The sequence below is a fragment of the Primulina tabacum genome, chromosome 4 (assembly GCF_025594145.1).
Source record: "Primulina tabacum isolate GXHZ01 chromosome 4, ASM2559414v2, whole genome shotgun sequence".
Lineage (NCBI taxonomy): Eukaryota > Viridiplantae > Streptophyta > Magnoliopsida > Lamiales > Gesneriaceae > Primulina > Primulina tabacum.
Window position 1 is genome coordinate 799,415 of NC_134553.1, and position 17,532 is coordinate 816,946.

At 35.1% G+C, this 17,532-nt stretch overlaps 2 protein-coding genes and 1 long non-coding RNA gene across 6 annotated transcripts; 1 reads left to right on the forward strand and 2 right to left on the reverse strand.

Moving 5' to 3' along the window:
* Positions 1–973: 973 nt before the first annotated feature.
* LOC142542155 (uncharacterized) lies at positions 974–5,714 on the reverse strand. Of its 3 annotated transcripts, XM_075648642.1 has the most exons (10): positions 5,450–5,714; positions 5,171–5,296; positions 4,483–4,834; positions 4,073–4,106; positions 3,645–3,866; positions 2,268–2,357; positions 1,689–1,754; positions 1,518–1,609; positions 1,391–1,438; positions 974–1,268 (listed from the first exon to the last, which is right to left on the reverse strand). In XM_075648642.1, exons 3-10 carry the CDS (start codon positions 4,803–4,805, stop codon positions 1,181–1,183), a joined length of 963 nt encoding a protein of 320 aa, XP_075504757.1. In that variant the 5' UTR covers positions 4,806–4,834; positions 5,171–5,296; positions 5,450–5,714; the 3' UTR covers positions 974–1,180. The 3 variants fall into 3 exon arrangements, with proteins under 3 accessions (XP_075504757.1, XP_075504756.1, XP_075504758.1); XM_075648641.1 differs by lacking the exon at positions 5,171–5,296 and having other exon boundaries at positions 5,450–5,713; XM_075648643.1 differs by lacking the exons at positions 5,171–5,296; positions 5,450–5,714 and adding an exon at positions 4,926–5,142.
* A 463-nt stretch (positions 5,715–6,177) lies between these two features.
* On the reverse strand, positions 6,178–14,981 carry LOC142542157 (putative serine/threonine protein kinase IRE). 2 transcript variants are annotated; one of them, XM_075648644.1, is made up of 18 exons: positions 14,870–14,981; positions 14,129–14,764; positions 13,731–13,798; positions 13,439–13,606; positions 12,090–13,334; positions 11,478–11,650; positions 10,564–10,810; positions 10,361–10,453; positions 10,125–10,265; positions 9,947–10,039; positions 9,140–9,332; positions 8,951–9,036; positions 8,360–8,448; positions 7,752–7,803; positions 7,614–7,670; positions 7,338–7,502; positions 6,753–6,833; positions 6,178–6,638 (listed from the first exon to the last, which is right to left on the reverse strand). In XM_075648644.1, the coding sequence occupies exons 2-18, from the start codon at positions 14,496–14,498 to the stop codon at positions 6,549–6,551; spliced, it is 3,411 nt and encodes a 1,136-aa protein (XP_075504759.1). In that variant the 5' UTR covers positions 14,499–14,764; positions 14,870–14,981; the 3' UTR covers positions 6,178–6,548. The 2 variants fall into 2 exon arrangements, 1 of the variants encoding a protein (XP_075504759.1); XR_012819479.1 differs by lacking the exons at positions 6,178–6,638; positions 6,753–6,833 and having other exon boundaries at positions 7,340–7,502; positions 8,404–8,448.
* A 399-nt stretch (positions 14,982–15,380) lies between these two features.
* On the forward strand, positions 15,381–16,227 carry LOC142541370 (uncharacterized). The gene is made up of 3 exons (XR_012819321.1): positions 15,381–15,682; positions 15,765–15,935; positions 16,017–16,227. It is a non-coding gene; the product is annotated as an uncharacterized LOC142541370 (long non-coding RNA).
* The last annotated feature ends 1,305 nt before the right edge of the window (positions 16,228–17,532 follow it).

Sequence of the window (17,532 nt, forward strand, 5' to 3'; positions counted from 1 at the left end):
TTTTGGCGGAAAATCAAAAGATAGTTAAACAAATGGAAACAGTCAACAAATTTATCACAATATGTCGAATTTGTAAATAAAAAAACATCAAATTTGAATAATTTGGATGATTTTAGTTGCAAGTATACCAACATAACAAAACTAACAATTTTTAGTCATCTTACAATATCGTGTTTTAATTACTATATCACAAATACAAGTTCATGCAAAGAAACACAAGATTGTTCGCACCGATTAACCAACCCCTCTTCAATTATTATTATTATATTAAAACCAATCGTCGCCGTTGTTTGGTCTACATGGAGAAACCTCCCATCTACGCTTGACAAAATATGGATAGAGAAAATCAAACTCATGACCATTAACCAATACTCACCAACTCGGACACCCGTCTTCAATTATTGTTCATGTAACACACAGACTGGAATGTACAATGTTCGAATTTATACCAAATGCTATAAATAATTTTGTTAATATAATTCAAATATTTTAAATTATTTAAAGTAATATTCGTTTTAATACCAAAAACTATAACAATTTCAATAACACAATTAAAATCTTTTAAAATTTTCACGTGCAATATTTCTTGATTACCACACATCAATTCTCACATAGCACAATGAAATTATCGTTATCATTGCACTATTCATTCAAAGGTCAACAGATACACTAAAGTTTTGAAGGTTTATATGCCAAACTGAGAGCCACGAAGTGAACATTTGTCTCATTATTACTTGCGGAAGGCACGCACACAAAAAGTCCTGGATTTCAATTTTATTGCATTGACCTTAAGCAAATCCACAAAAAAACCCATGCACAATATTGATGAGTTGAATTTGAAGTGCTCCTCCAATTCCCATGGTTGGCATTTCTCCTCGTTTACATTTTAATATAAAGACAGATGGTGATGTAGCCATTTACATTTTCAAAGAAAATTCAGACTTGTGTCTATGCAGTACAAACAGTCCCCTCATCTTTGAATGTCATGCCAACCCCATTATAGAAAATTAGTTTATATTCGACTTTCAGCAGTTTCAAATTATATACAAACTTATAATTCCGCCCATCACAATCAGTATCTCGTGGAATTTCAATAAAAACGTAGCAAACCTGTTAGTCCTAACATGTCGAAAGCACAGAGTGTTAGCTTGCACTTATTTATATGATAGAAGGTCCTCCCTTATCTCGATAAGCAGCAGCTTTTTATCTTAAATATAAGAGTAAAAATCCCAAAACAAGGAAGATGTAACAGCCCCACAGACAAGTACCTGCGAAGGATATTTTAAGTGAAATATGTTAGAAAGGAGATCAAGAATACAAACTCATAGCTCTGTTAGATCGACAGCTTCCACTTATCAGAAGCATAACCAAGTAAAGATATAAAGCTTACCATATGGGAGCATATGGAGATGACAATTCAAGAAAAGGATAAGGCCACCTGTTGGCGGTAATTCACAATGAGTGAAAAAATTAATCATGTGTAATCCCGGAGAAGTTTGGAGGAATCATATGCATACCTCATGGGAACAAACGCATGGATAGTCCACTGGAAAAAAACGAATACACATGTCCATAGAAGGAAATATGCCATTCGGAAGAAGGGGAACCGCTGGAAAATAATGGTTGATGATTCTGTAAGTTCAGGATTAACTGAAAGATACTAGAGAATTTAGCAATTAATAGATTACCAGGCTGTTTAAAATTGTTTCACCAAGGAGGAAAACAGCGTTGACAGAATGCATACAAAAAACCAGCTGCAAAATCAAGCAATACTAAGGTGTTGAATCGATGAGGATATCGAAGGAATAATGTGTTGCATGCATTTAACTTTAACATGTGTTCTGTCAAATGCAGACAGAGGTAAATTTGAGGAGAGTGACTTTGAACTGCCCAAATCATGATCCGAGCGGAACTCGAGTGCTTGTGAAGCCGTTTGATCTCAAGACACTTTAACTGTTTTAGTTAAAGTGATGTTTATGTTAAGTATCAATATTGATTTCATTTAAATGTAAATGGCAGCTCAGAAATTTCTATTCAAGCGCAGTTCAGGCTCACAATTGACTATTTGACTGAGTAGTCAGATTACCTATATGACCGAACTTTAGTATAATATTACAGCTTGAATAAGTTCATGTGAGCCCTAGCGATTAGTTTAGTGGAATTAGCAAAATACCATACGTAGCATAGTTGAAGACTTGAAGGTAACAAATCACTAAATTCAAACAATATTATAGCTGAGCCGATAAAATTGAAATCTTTATACTTACAAAACTTAATCTGAAATTTTTGGCAGTAAAAAATGGGTAAAGTACGAGCCAGAAGACAGAATCTGTTAGTGCGACAGCCCCAGCACACATCTATAACAAAAGTGAAATGAGGAATAATAAGAACAAGTGAAAAAAATATATACAACATGGTGATGACAAAATTCAACAGTTCACTCAACTAATCCATGTTTTGTCCAGTCTTATGTCCTAATATACCTATTACTGGTCTTCAGTCACATTTGGTGATACATCTTTGATTACACTGGCTAAATATTCCGTGCTTATCCAAGATTGAGTTCTTGTTAGTGCTTTTATGACCATAAATTGAGTTATGACCCAAAAGGCTGAAACAACTCGACAAATCTCTACTAAAATAAAATAAGATTAACATTAATTTAGTTCCCAGCTCGCTAATCATTGGATGCCATATTTTCCTGCTTGAATATATACTAAATATATATGTATATATTTATATAATATTATTATGTTTGAGACACATAAAATAACTAACTTTGGTGTCATGATCTGTTTTTTGATATCTATATTATATTATTAAGTATATACTATATTATTAAGTTTAAGACACCTCGAGTAACTAACTTTGGTGTCGTGGTCTGTTTTTTATATCTAAATTATTATTATTATATTATTAAGTTTGAGACACCTAGACTAACTAACTTTTGTGTCATGTGCTTTTTTTTATAAACCAAAAATACATTTTTTTCTCAAATTACAAGACATTCTATTTTTTGTTTAATAAAAATTTCACTAAACTCATTTTAGTAAATTTGCATCTTATTTCTCTACCATATATTAATAAAATATTTTTTAATCTTAAAGTTAAATATTTATTATAAAAACTTTTTAAAGTTTTAAATTTTAATATAATATCTCGAATTCAAAAAAGAATTATCCAACAACAATTTTTTTAATACAATATGTATACACGCATCGCATGCGAAGGACACTAGTATATTATAAAGAGAGAGCACCTTAGAATAACTAATTTGGTATGACCACTTCAAAATTGCAATTATCACATTTATTTTAAATTAATTTACTAATTATTTATTTGATAACTTATCCAACAAAAATGAAAAATGCCCACATAAGTAGACAATATATTTCTCTAACTAATGAAATAAAAAATTTAGATAACAATCTAGAATACCTAGAAAAAAAATTATTAAAAAAAATTAAAGAAGCTGAGAGCTTCATAAAACAAAGAACAATAAAAATAAAAATACAAAAGAAAAAAAAGATATGTTAAATTCCAAAATTCCCCCACTAAAAAATATTAAAAATAAAAAAACAATTACAGCATAAGATCTCTAATAAATAATTAGGATTATGATATAACCGCAGGAGAAAACTTGCCTGAAAAATTATTTGTAAGGTGTATTCCCAAGTAGATGCACTTTGGCAACGATCTTCGTCGTGCTGATTCAAACTTATGGTCATGCTGGGCACATCTGCATATTCTCCAAGCTTTGGTACTATATAGGAGCCTCGCTCCTCTGAATCAACACAGCAATTTTTATCGTGGTCGACTTTGTGGCAGTAATGGAGACATCCATGAAGGGAGAGTAATGATGCTAACTACAGAAAAGCAAACTGAAAAAATAAAAAACTGTTTTTGATCTTCATATAAGAATGAAATGACACAACCAATAAAAAAATATATAATGGAATTCAATGATTTTCTTGATACTTGTCGAAACTTTAAAAGAGCAATACTGACATATCCACATGGAGCGTAAAATTTAGAGGCGTATAGATGCAGATTTCAGCAATGAGTAGCATACCCCAAAATAGATGGTGACTAGAGTAAAAGTCCACCTGTTTAACAAAAAAGCAGTGAGACAAGATATGCTCCACACACACACATATCACAATATCACGCCTTATTGGAGCATTTTTTTGTTCATTCTTATGAGAAAGGAGTGAAATAGCAACAAAAAAAAACAAAGGTACCAAAAGATGAAAAAGAAGCTAGGCAAGAAGGATAGCACAAGGAGCTGTGTCAAGAAACGCATTGGCATGAATTCATCCAAAGATTCCTTCAATCAGAGAGGAATTATATTTTCTTAATGCAAGTATTGGAATCTAGGAGAGAACTAACCAATAGAAGTCAAGCCAAAAACATGGAATGCTACTGAAAATCAGGGTTCCTAGTGAGAGAACATGTTCAAACAAACAAATAAGGAATCCTTACTCAGTATAAAAGTAAAATATGTGAGCACTGTTGATGAAGGAATCGGCAAGAATTAATGCAAGCATTGAGCAGAAAGCAACAATTCGGTAGCCAAGTAGCCAAATGGGATGGATCGTTTTCAAACACATTCCCCAAGCTTCACCCTTGTACAAACATCCGGCTGCTTCCTGTGTCTCACCACTTGTTCTGTTTTTCGAATTTTTAGTGCCTTCATATCTCCATATCAAAAGTGCAGAACACACCATAGCAATTAGGATCCATGTTGCACAGAGTAAAAACCTCCAGTTCAACCAATAGCTTGGGGCTGTCGTGTCCGGTGTCATGACAGGCCACCAAGCAAGATTATGAAGTCCTGTCAAGAATCCCATTATCATTTCGTACTTTAAATCATTAATCATGATCCAGTTTCACTAGGATAAGACTATAAATTCACAACCAATTACATTGAAAAAAAGGGCTCTTGGCACATGAATATATAGCGGCCAACATAAAAAAATCAGGGGAAGAAACAATAATAGCAGCAACGCCATACAAGTAACTAAGACCAAGAAGAGGAGTTCCTTATTTTACTGTTTTATAAAGGACAGTGTCAGTAGAGAGACCAAACCAGATTCAAAAGGTAAAATAAACGTGGGAATGCTACAGTTTCTGTAGTGTGTTAAAATACAATGCACAATGCATGATGTACCAGTATCACGCAAGACATTTGCTTTGCCTCTTCAGTTGATCGAGACTTTATATTATCATCAACAATCTTCCTTGATTCGACCCCAACGTCCGTTTCAAAATAAGGACGAAAAGGGGAACCACGATCCTTCACAAAATTTACATTTTCCGACAAAAAACTGAATAAATGTTCCCACCAAACATAAAACGCTCACATATATGGGCCAAACAAATATACATGTGTCAAATTTCAGCATATATCGACATAAAAGTGGGAGATTGTGAATGAAGGTTATCGTACCTCTGTTTTCCTGGAATGAAATGTTCAGCTAGACCCTGTAAGATGTTTCTCAAGTCTCGTGAACAGTACAGAGGATCCCAGAAGAAAAAAGAACAAACTTTGGCAATACTTGCGCTGGAACCCAAATCCCGTTTGAGCAAGGGATTAGGTGCAGCCGTTAGGATTGTTAGGGGACCAGCGCAAAAATGGTGACACGAAGTTCTTGGAAAACGATTGCGGAACCATAAAAGTCAGCAACAAGAGTAGGAAGGAATCTATTTGCCTAAACTACCCTTTACCCTTAAATTTGACCAATTTAAATAAATTAATATATAGACTAGTAACTTGGGAGTAGACCTGGCCAAGGGCGGGGTCCGGGTCCGGCCCTTGGCCAGGTCTATTCGGGAGCCAAATGTTGACATTGTTTATTTATGAAAATTTTGAACTAAGAAATATTCTAAAAGCCAAAGAAAATCGACACTCTATAGCTTGTAAAATAACATGAAATAGTATGACATTTCAAAAAACAATTTTATTTTAACATAAACTCGTGAAAATATATGACATCAACAATCGTTTGGCTCGTATTTATAAGGATAAGTTACATTTTGAGTATTTGACAACTCTTGAAAACGGAAAATATAATCTACTAAACAAATAGAAACAATCCCACGACATATTTTTTTCACTTTATGCTGTTAAAATCAAGATAAACGGAAGTGCATGCGTCTAATGAAAGAGATGGACAATGAAAGAAACACAACTTAATTTCCAGTCATCTTCACAATAATATGAACCACATTTAAAGTGTATAATTACATTTCAAATCTACCGTACCAGAAAAACAAACAACTACTTATATACAGGAAAAATGAGACGAAACTTTCAATTCAAAATAAAATATATGCAATCTATGTAATATCCGAGTCATCCTTACACCCAAGGATCGTGTCTTTCTTAACACAACAGCCCACTATGCACGTTAAGAGGCTACAGTCGATACACAATTCAGTAGCTTGGCCGTCAAATTCACTCAGTCTGGCATCAACCGTCCTTATAGCTATCTATAAACGATACTTGGACAGGTTCCATGTTCAGCAGAAGCTAAAGCCAGGCTTATTCATGGACCGGATGGTTTTTCAGTCTGTACCGAGTCTTTAATACTCTTTGTAACTAAATCATAGTTAATGGAAGCTAGCTGGGACAAGTTCTGATGAGAGAAAACAAAGATTAGGAGGGGTTAGTAGGATATGCTGTACCAAGAATATAAATTTGTTGCAGATCGTCATTCATTAGCATTATACTATTCACTAAATATTCGCACCTTGAATGAGAAGTTACTGAACGAGTACTTCGTGTCAAGAGTTGGAGTACTGAAATCTGCTAGATTTCCACATTCATCCCCCTGTGTCCAAGATAAAATGTTTTATCAGTTTTCACTGCAGAAATGGGAAATTCATACATTTAAGGGCTGCATTTGTTTCTAGATTGTCCAGAGTTGATTAGTTTGTACGGTGTTTAATATTATTTCCTAAGACCTCTGTGAAGTAGGTATCAAAGAGTAAATAATTTTGGATGACAGAACGTTGTGACCAATGTTTCACTAACTTAGTCCACTTTAATGAATTACATCCTAACTCAACTAACATAATAAATGAATATTAATAAAATCAGCTTAAACCAAATAACTATTTTCTTTTCTTCTTGTGTTCTCCTTATCAGCAGGTAACACGGGACTCACGCCATACGAAATCCAAGGAGGGCCAAAGTGAATCTTTTGGGTCAATAGGATCCTACAGATCATATATTATCTCATAATACGTATTCAACTTTTGGTTGAATTCTTGATCATGTGGATCTCCAAAAAAGACTTAGGAAATTAATGCAGTCCAGCTTTTGAAAAACTTACATCTTCATCCCTTATGTAGCTGTATGAACTGCTGGAAGCACTGCCAGTCTCAGCCATGTCATCAAAATCACTACCTCCAAGAACATTTTCCTCTTCTGTATTCCAAATATATCGGCTCATAAAATAACTTGTATCGTGTGCCTCGGCTGAAGGTATGAATGCTGCCTGTGGATAAGGAGAATATATAGTAATTGCTGAGATAAATATAGCTTTGTTATAGAAAAAATCCAGCATGTTTTACAGGACAGCGTATGCGAGTGAGAAATAGGTAAAGACCTTTTGCCTTGCTAGTGTGTCCCAGTTAATGTCCTTAAAATATGAGTGTCTCTTCACCTGAGAACAACCGATGAGTTAGGTTGTATTCCTAAGCCCCTCCTATATTGCATCCCCCCTACCCAGTTCAGGTATCCTTACCTCTCCAGCCCCAGTTGCACCCAATCTCTGAACAGGATTTTCAATCAGCAACCTGAAAGGTAGCCAAATATGTTAAATATCCAGTTGCACAAATTACAAGCAAGTCAGGAGAAAGAATTGATTTGAATAATAATCCAATCATTATAGCAACCAAAATCATATGCTAATGTAATGGTAATAGAAGTCCTTGTCTTCAATAGCTAAAGTTGACAAGGCCAAAATATCTTGTGTACATACCAAGAAAAGCATAAATCTTTAAATGCATTGACCGCACATTTAGGGGATGAATGAACTCAGATCAATTTGGCCTTGAAGAATGCATTATTTTTTGGACACGCTTTAAACGGTGAAAAGGTGAACATATTCCTGTGACAAATCCTATCTCAAGCTCTAACATGCAGTGGTTTGAAGACACACAAATAATATGGCACTACATTTGCTTTCAGAATCTCAATTTAACTATGTTTTGCTATCCAACAATATGAATCTTGACACTTGGCCGGTAGATTTTAAAACTCTATTTACACAAATCTAGAGATAAAAATCATAAAATAACTACATAAAGTTTCCGACACAAAAGGAAACAAAAAGTTTCATGTAGAACATACTTCTTAATCAAATCATAGGCTTCATGACTCATTTCTTCTGGTACCTTGGGCCAGGGTATGTCTCTGTTCAAAATATTGTTGAAGATTTGCTGCGTGAAACAAAGAAGCTATCAACACCGTAATTCATCAACAAGCCCGTGATACACAAACACCGATAAAAAATCAAAACATTGGTTGCTTTATTTTGCAGATGGAAAAAAATTTAGACTTCAAACAATTCTTACGTCAATTATCAAACTTTGTGGGATACAAATTTAACTGGATGAAGAATTAAAAAACCATGATGGCTACCATCGAAACACTCGAAATGATGAGCCCTTTGACTAGCTAGAAAGGACGGCTATATGTTACAGAGTTTGTGAAGTAGGTTGGGGGTGTCTCTTTGTTCCATTGGCGAAGTGTTTTCACTTATTACCAGTCAATTTTAGAAGCGAATTTAATCACCAAATTAGAAATGTCAATTATACACCTCAATCAAATCAAGCTGTGACAATAGTGAGATAGACTTTGATATAAAACCTTAAAGTTAAACGACTAATGTATTACAATGACAAGAACACCTCATCTCTACAACATATGTTGGTGGTATACCTGTGGATCGTCTGCATTAAAAGGTGGAAGACCAACAAGGAGCTCAAAGAGGATGATGCCCACAGACCACCAATCAGCTGTTGCACCTGAAAAAAAAAATCACAACCGAATCAAAACAAGAATGACAGAATATAGAATTCAGTAGATCTGTCCTTTAACATTGAGAAAAAGTTTGCATATGTTTTGAACCATGTTCCATGCCGAGAAGTATCTCAGGTGCTAAATAGTCAGGTGTTCCAACAACTGAAGTTTTCCGATGTTCTCTTTTTAGTGATGAGTGCACTGCTGCTTTTGTTTTATCATTCCCCATAAAAGCAGATGGTCTCGATAAATCATCTGTACTGTTTATAAGACCAACATTGGAGAGCCCAAAATCTGTCAACTGCAACAGTAGAAATTAGATTTATGAAAAAAGTACATAAAACAATGAATTAAGTTAGAGAGTCTATTCCAATGAAAATAGAACTTGTGTAATGTGAATACAGACAGCTCCTGCTATGCGATTAAATCTAACTATATTGGTAAAATACTTCAAACATAGCTCAATATAACTGTAAGCTCTGTATGTTTACCTCTAGGGAGTAGTTAAGGATGCAAATCTGCGAAAAATGTGATATAAATTTCACTATTTAATGTCTTCAAGGAAAGGAGCAGCATTTTCTTGCTTATCTACTCTACTAGATCATATTTACCTGTTTCAATAACTTAGCAAGATTGTAAAATACAGTTTCTATTATAATAAAAGTAAGCAATCCCATTTTTTCCAGAACGTAGAAGGAGCTTGTAATCCATGCTACTTTCATCCCAATGGATTGCTAAAAAAATGTTAAAGAAAATAAAGTGGATAGGATGATATAATACAATTCAAACTTCTCATTACATTATTTAATTTATGCAAGTGCATGTTTGTTTTTAGACAGCAATATTTCACAGTTAAATTTGAAGATATACATCTCATGCTTATAGAGAGACATTGATACAGTTATATATATTGACCTTGATGTGACCATCTGGACCTATCAGCAGGTTATCTGGCTTTAAATCTCTATGAATGACATGCAAGGAGTGCAGATACTCTAAAGCAAGTACCTACAAAGAAAATAGATAAATTAGTCTCTAAAGAAGGAAAAATAGGAGAAGCAACTCTAAGTTACAGAGTAATAGAAGTCCTTACAACTTCGGCAATATATATGCGTGCCATATCTTCCTCTAAGCAACCTAGATTCTTTAGCAGTGAGAAAAGATCACCTCCATTCAAGTACTCCATAACCAGATAAAGATTGTCCCTACATGTGAAAGAATAGAAAAATCGGACCTGTTCATCGTTAGATTATGAATTAGTCAAGGAAAGTTTTTAGTTTGGCTGTAACATAGTCTACGAACTGGCTTTAAATCATAACATCTGCTCACCACAAAAGGATTGCGAACGGAAATTAAAATATCGCGCTCGGCTAAGATACTTTCCACTGCATTTTTTCGAATCATATCTGCTTTTTTCAAAACCTATAAAATTTGGTTAACACTGGGGTTTTCTTTAGAAAAATATATGTATTCAAAGTCCAGTTAAAAAGAACTATCATTTTAATACTTTAGATTATGACAAAGAATCTGACCTTTATCGCAAACAAGTCACCAGTTGCTCTTTTTGCTGCAAGAAAAACTCGACCAAAAGCTCCTCGGCTGATAGGTTTGATGATTTCAAAATCTTTTATAGATGTTCGATCCCTTGTAGATGTATTAATAGGGCTTGCACGCACACTGCGAACTGTGTCTTCCTCTGGTGGGCTATCCTCATAAGCCATGCTATTTATATCTGCGTTTTCATCGTCAATCTGCCCACATATAAGTACATATTTCTCCCTGAAGATTTTAAAATAAGATTAGCGGAAGCCACATTCAGAGAAACCAAAAATTTGAAGTACAAACAGGATGCTAGCACAAAAGTTTACGCCTCTTGATCATGGAACCCTAATAAGATTGCACATTTTACAAGATATGTGCCCAATTATATTTTAACTAATTACAAACATTTTGAAGCAACAATCGTAAATTTCTGGATGAGTTGTTGAAATTTCAACTGCATTGAACTATCAAACCCCATGTCCAGAAACTCCATTGCAATAAATTATAAAGTCAATCTTTTGCATAATTCGCTCCTCTATGTTACATATTTCACCCATGAAAATACTGACATTAATTTATTAAACAAGGTAATGCTTCAATAGGTATTAGGTACAGGGCCTCTGTAGTTACTTTTGGCATCAATTATGCTGCTGGAAAAATGTTCTCAGCACTAGTGTTTACATCAAAATCAAGGGATAAATAGAATGGTTATTGTAAATGTGTGGAGTTTCAATGAACTGTGACTGATAGTTCATACCATAAACTTGACAATGACATCTAACTTAATCAAAGTTGCATAACTCTTAAGATAAGCTAAGCCTCACTAAACCATGAATGCTAACTTTGCTCATATCCCTTTACAGTTCTACACCAGCAAATGCCATTTCGGTGTAACAGAACTTACTGTAATAGTTTCTCAATGCGCCTTCCGAATGTTTCGACAACAAGAGCATCAACCTTCCTATCTTGAATGGCATATTTAAGGTCTTCTAAGCGCTCAATCAAATATTCCAATGTGTTGTAGTCAAAAGTGTTAACGTTGGTTACAGACTGAGCAATATCCTGCAGCTTGTGTATCTGTGATTACCAGTTCAGGTAGTCGTGCAAATCATTCAAAAAATAAATTTCAAACAAATAGGCTATACAAGGCACGATGATTTGTCTGCATTAAAGGCTGAAGTTCAGTTAACGAAATATAAAAGATATCATAAATAAGTTCTGAAAAAATCAAAGGAGCAACGAATAAGTGGAATTGGCATAAAGTATCCTCAAATGAAATTATCCAGACACGGGTGTATCATAAAATTGAAATCTGTAACAGGAAATCTTAGTGTTAAATATATCAGCCACATTTTGCCGAGAGAAAAAAAAAACAAACTAAAAGAAACAAAATTATCAATCTGGATTGACTAGTATACTAACAGAAGATACTACAGTGGAAAGGAACTCCATTTAAAAACCAGGAGTAGTTGAAAACAAGGAGGGCCAACCACCAAGGAAAATATTTAAACATTACCTGCTGATAACTTTCAAACTCAGATATTGTTCTCCGTCCACTAAGTAGAAACTCTATCTGTGTTATTCGTGGTGTTGCTGAAGGTGATTGGGGGATTGAACTCCCTGCGGAAGATGTATTCTTAATTTGATCAGGTGTTAGAGAACGGACATCGCATGAAACATCATCAACAAGAAAATAATTATCAGCCTCAGTAACAATGTTCCGTTTGTATAACAACTCGTATGAATCTTCTGCCAAACTTGACCCACACATTCTCACAGCTTCAGGACTTCCTGCCCCTGTTTCCATGCTTATCGGTTTCCAGGATTCAAGTATTCTTTCAAGAGCCTCGGAAACTCTTTCTAGTCGTTCATTTACAGTTAAACCCTTTAAGTCACACCTGTCAGCAATCGTACATATTCTCGAGTGCTGCTCAACAAGAGCTGTTGGTATTTCAACTTCACATATTCGGCAGATCAACGAATTCTCATATGCCATATGATTTTGATCCCAAACTCCCCAAATCACTTTTCGCTCCTTCAAGGATTCTCCCACTTGTTCAGCCTGGCATGTTGGATAATCTATGCTTTCAACGTTATCAATTTCTTCTCCATGTTGCAGTTTATCAGATTTATCCTTGGAGTGGGTGTCAGAAAAACCATATCCTCTCCTGTTTCTTTTGGCCGCAGATGGAAGTCTCTTCCAAGATGACATTTTAAAGCTTCCGGTAGATGAAGCAAAACTCTTTGCACTGCCAACATCTTCTGTTACATTGTCTTGCTTGCAACTCAGATTGCTTTGATCCTGGTCATGGACCTTCTGAGTTTGGTTCTCAAGTTGCTTCCCATCCAATGTGTCAATAATATGCTCTGAGTAAACACCAAGGTCACTTTGCTGGTGTGAAGCCAGTGTGCGGTCTTCTTCATAACCACTTTCCCTTTGGAAGTGAACAAGCCGAGTGCAACGTGTGAGGATAAATAAGAGGCGCATATGCACTTGCTTCAAGGTACCCATAGGTAGCTCTTGACGCCGATCATCTAGATTCTGTACAATGCCTTCACACTTTAACCAAAATTCAGCGGGTGGCATTTTTTCACATTGCCTGGCTTTTACCAACAAATCTTCCAAACATTCTTTCCACTCGGGATGAGATTCTGAAGTATTCTCAAGTAAACTCACCAAATCCCCGGCAAAAATACCCAAGTCAGCATTAACTTCTTCCTTTAATTTATCAAATTTGGATCGTATGACAACCATAATTTCCTGGAAAAATATTTTTGTGTTGATGAAAATAGCTGATGTTAGGAAAGCCATGAAGATATAACATCACGAGCAGAAACAGAAGGCAATATTTGGACTAAACATACTCTCAGGCGACCAAGGGCACGAGATTTCCAAAATGGCAGAGGTCGGACACCTTTGGAATTGAGTTCATGAGAAAAGCTCTTAATATCTGGAGTCCGACCACTGGTTAAGCGGATGATAGACTGGTACCGTGGAGATTGCATTTCTTTGGCAAAGGTTGAATGAAAACCCTACAATGAGCACAATTACGTGAATATGAAATGTCCATTTCATTTCAGCTAACTTACTATCACTAGAAAATCTTACGAAACAGCTAAAAGAATTGAAGAAACCAAAGAAGAGCAAACTGATTACCGCTAAACATGACGTTCGGGGTGAAGGTACCCTCAAAGATTTTGATTGACTCCAGTGTCCCTTTTTACCTACGGTGGAAGTGCATAATTAGGACTGATATTTTTCACAGGATTTTTATATCAGAACATTTGGGCAGAACAATGATCGATCGATTACGATAACTAGAATTTTAATGATGATTTCAGATATTAAACTAAAATTTTCTTTTCTCTGATCCTTCCAGCCCTGCAAAAGGTAATCCATAAACTCTTCTCTCTGCAATTTTTGCTAGCTAACCAACTTCAAGGAAATACTGAATCATGCAGATTGAAGAGTTCCCGTGAACGCTAGCTATGATAATTTTTAATGCAAAACACAGAGAACTGATTATGGAAAACAAAAAACGTAAAAAAATCCACCATGTGCCGCGGACGTGGAAGCCGGTTGTTGTGAGGCAGAGGATAACTGAGGTCTCGAATCAGCCACATCCTTAGTCGTAGAGTCGAAATTAGCGGGCTTGCCCAGTGAGTTAACCGGTGTCAGCGTCAAGGGTGAGGGCGAGGATCGCGTCTTGATTTGATTCAATCCTAGCGTCGTGGCCTTGATTATTTTCGCATCGCCATTATCATCAAGACCAAAATCAAAATCCTCGTACTCTTCCCTATTCGCTCTCGACCTAGTGGGAATTTGCGGGATTTTTCGGAGCTTCACAATCTTCGTCGACGAAGAATTCTTCTCTACTGCCGTAGCCAAAGGCGGATTTGAGGAATCCGGATCAGTACTTGACATCACGAATCTCTTTCAAGCTGAATCGGGTGCGGAGTACATGGATAGACATGTCCAGAATTTGAGTTTTGGGATTTATGGCGAGAGATTTCCACGATACGGAGAAGGAATAGAGGAAGACACGTATTACGTCAGTTATAGATTGAAAAAAATAAAAAACGTGCTTCCCACTCGCGCAGATTCAGACCCAGAAATCTTCTTCGAAAATTCTTCCAGCAATATCTTCGAATCACACTCTCTAATCATCTTTCTCGCCATCGCAATTCAACCTGATCGAAACAATAATGAAACAAAAAAAAAAGATCAAAGCAAGTTCCGCGCATTAAATCGATCGAAATTTGCAGCAAAAACAGAAAGAAAGTTGAGATCTTTACTGTTGAAAGAAGACCCAAAAGAGGCAGCAAGAATTTCTGGTGTGGAGACAGATGGTTATTTTCTGAACATACAAAATCTATTTATAGTAAACGAATTATTACTTATTTTCGCGGGAAGTTGCGCTTCTGGGTTCACGATTTCGGTTGCTCCATGCACACATGCAATTTATTTGGGAATTTTTTTATAAATAATAATTATTAATATTTTGTTTGACTCTTTCTATTTTAATTAATACTTATTTTATATTAATTTTTTTCACTGCCAAAGCATCAATAGATCTTTTAAATTTGACGAGAAATTGTATAAATAATCGAATGGATGGGTTTTAGGATAACCCATCATCCGATATTAAAACACATGCTTCTTTTTTACTGGCGATTTAATATTTACGTGGATGGAACATTCATTTCATCCTTTTCATATTCTCCGTTTCGGGAACTTTAATCAGGATTCTATCCATTGTGGTGGAGTTGGAGGGATTATCCCATGAGTTATCCTCGGATTTCTTGCCACAAAAGAAGAAAGCAAATTCCCAAAAATTCATACCCATCCCTGCTAAACAGGGAGTAAAATTATTCAAATTTGATATATGTACATATACTGATTTTTCTTGCACTAAAATCAACAGAAATCTACTGGCCCGTGCTTTAAAACTGACGAAGGCGGTTTCAGGACCAATGTACAATGGCAAGTATCTTCATTTACTTCTGAAAGAAAAACTTGGTGAAACCAAATTGCACGAAACACTGACAGATGTGATTCCAACCTTTGATATTAGGAGTCTTCAACTCGTAATCTTTTCAAGTTCTAAGGTATTCATTTATTCAAGTTATTAATATTTATTATGTATTAACGTTCATTAACATATCCATTTTTTTATGTCGATGAACTTAGGTGAAAAATAATCTATCTATGGATTCTTCATTATCAGATATATGCATAGGAACTTCAGCTGTTCCAACTTATTTTCCTGCACATTTTTTTTGAAACAAAAGATTCATGGGGAAACAAAAGTCAATCTAGTTGATGGTGGTGTCGCTGCTAATAATCATTCATATCTTGCAGGTTTTTATTTTTAGTTCTGAACCGTACTCGACTATGCAAAGATTATATGCTGATCATACAAGTTTCTTATCTTCCCTGCAGACTTTGATAGAAATAAACCAGGTGACAAAAGAAATCACCAAAGAAAGAACTGTGTTTTTACCGCTGAACCCGAAAGAAAATGGATGATTTCTTGTTTTCTCTCTGGGAACTGGTTCACCAAAAGCCGAGAAGAAATATGATGCAAAAATAGCGGCCAAATGGGGTGTTCTGGGATGGCTGGTCAAAGGAGGCGCATGTCCCTTATTCGAAGTGTTTATCTCAAAATAGTACTGGCTTGAACCACGAAAATGATTTGTTGTCCTTGAGCGATATTTACGTCATCTATAAGATTACCATCGGGTTCTCAAATGCAAATAACTTGTAGGATTTTCCAAGCTTTATGTATTCTTTGTAGAGCAAAAACAAAAAATATGTACTACAGAAATTGGAGAATGTGTTTTTCAGAAATTTGAGAATCGTTGGTTGTTATATCGTTAATGATGTTGTTAGTTTTGGAATTTCGAAGTGCTATCTATTATTTATAGATATTCAAACACTTTTTCAGCACAACTTTTTGATCAAAATATAACCACCGCAACCCTCGAAATTGGTCGCAACTTTTGAGATCAAAAATTGGAATAGCATAAAGGAAAAACAATAGAATAGCCAAAAATGGAACAGACACGTCATCTTGTCATTAATGTGTTTCTTCATTTTTTTCCCCCCTTTTTCTTATTTGTAATTTTAAACGTTTTCGAAAATTTTGTTTTAGATTAAAATTGCAGTATAAATGGCTGCACTGTTCAACAATACATCCCAATGCATGGCAATAGTATTGGCCCATGGCAAAAGAAGAAAGAACAAATAAATACATGAAAAACTGCGAAAAGGAAATTACAATCCGTGAATGCATGGTTAAATCCAAATTAAAATATTTGTCACAAAATCATGGACTCTAGCTAGCTAGCTACTGCAAACAAACAAAAAGTGGCAAAAAATTATTTGTGACCAAATGAATGAATTCGATTTGTACACAATATAACAAAATAAATTAATAACATGCATGCATCCACAAACATTAATTAACAAGGCTGTTAATTCAACAATTACATTAATCCATTGCTTTGGACGGTTGGTTTATAAATTTAATCAACTTTAACTTAATCAGACTTTGATATAATATATGATAGAAATTTATAAAAAAAAAAAGAAAAGAAAAAGAAAAAGAAGAGCATTCAATTTTCGATAAAAAGACGGACAAAATCCTATTACACATTTTGGGTGGCTTTGACATGTGGATGTGTTTTGATTTCAGATCATTCCTGCTGGTTAAGAAGACAAAGTACGAAACTGAGGCCCGTGACGGGCTGCATGTGACCTTAGAAAGGAGGTGTTATAATCAGTGTGTGTGTGTGTGTAACTTATCGACCCATCCATACTCACACATCTTTCAGTCCTTTATTCTAAGTAATATATATATATGATTTGACAGAGAAACATAAAAATCGTATTGCAATCGGTATTTAGTTCAAGAAAATATATATGTAAGACTTTTAAAATTTAAATATACGGTTGT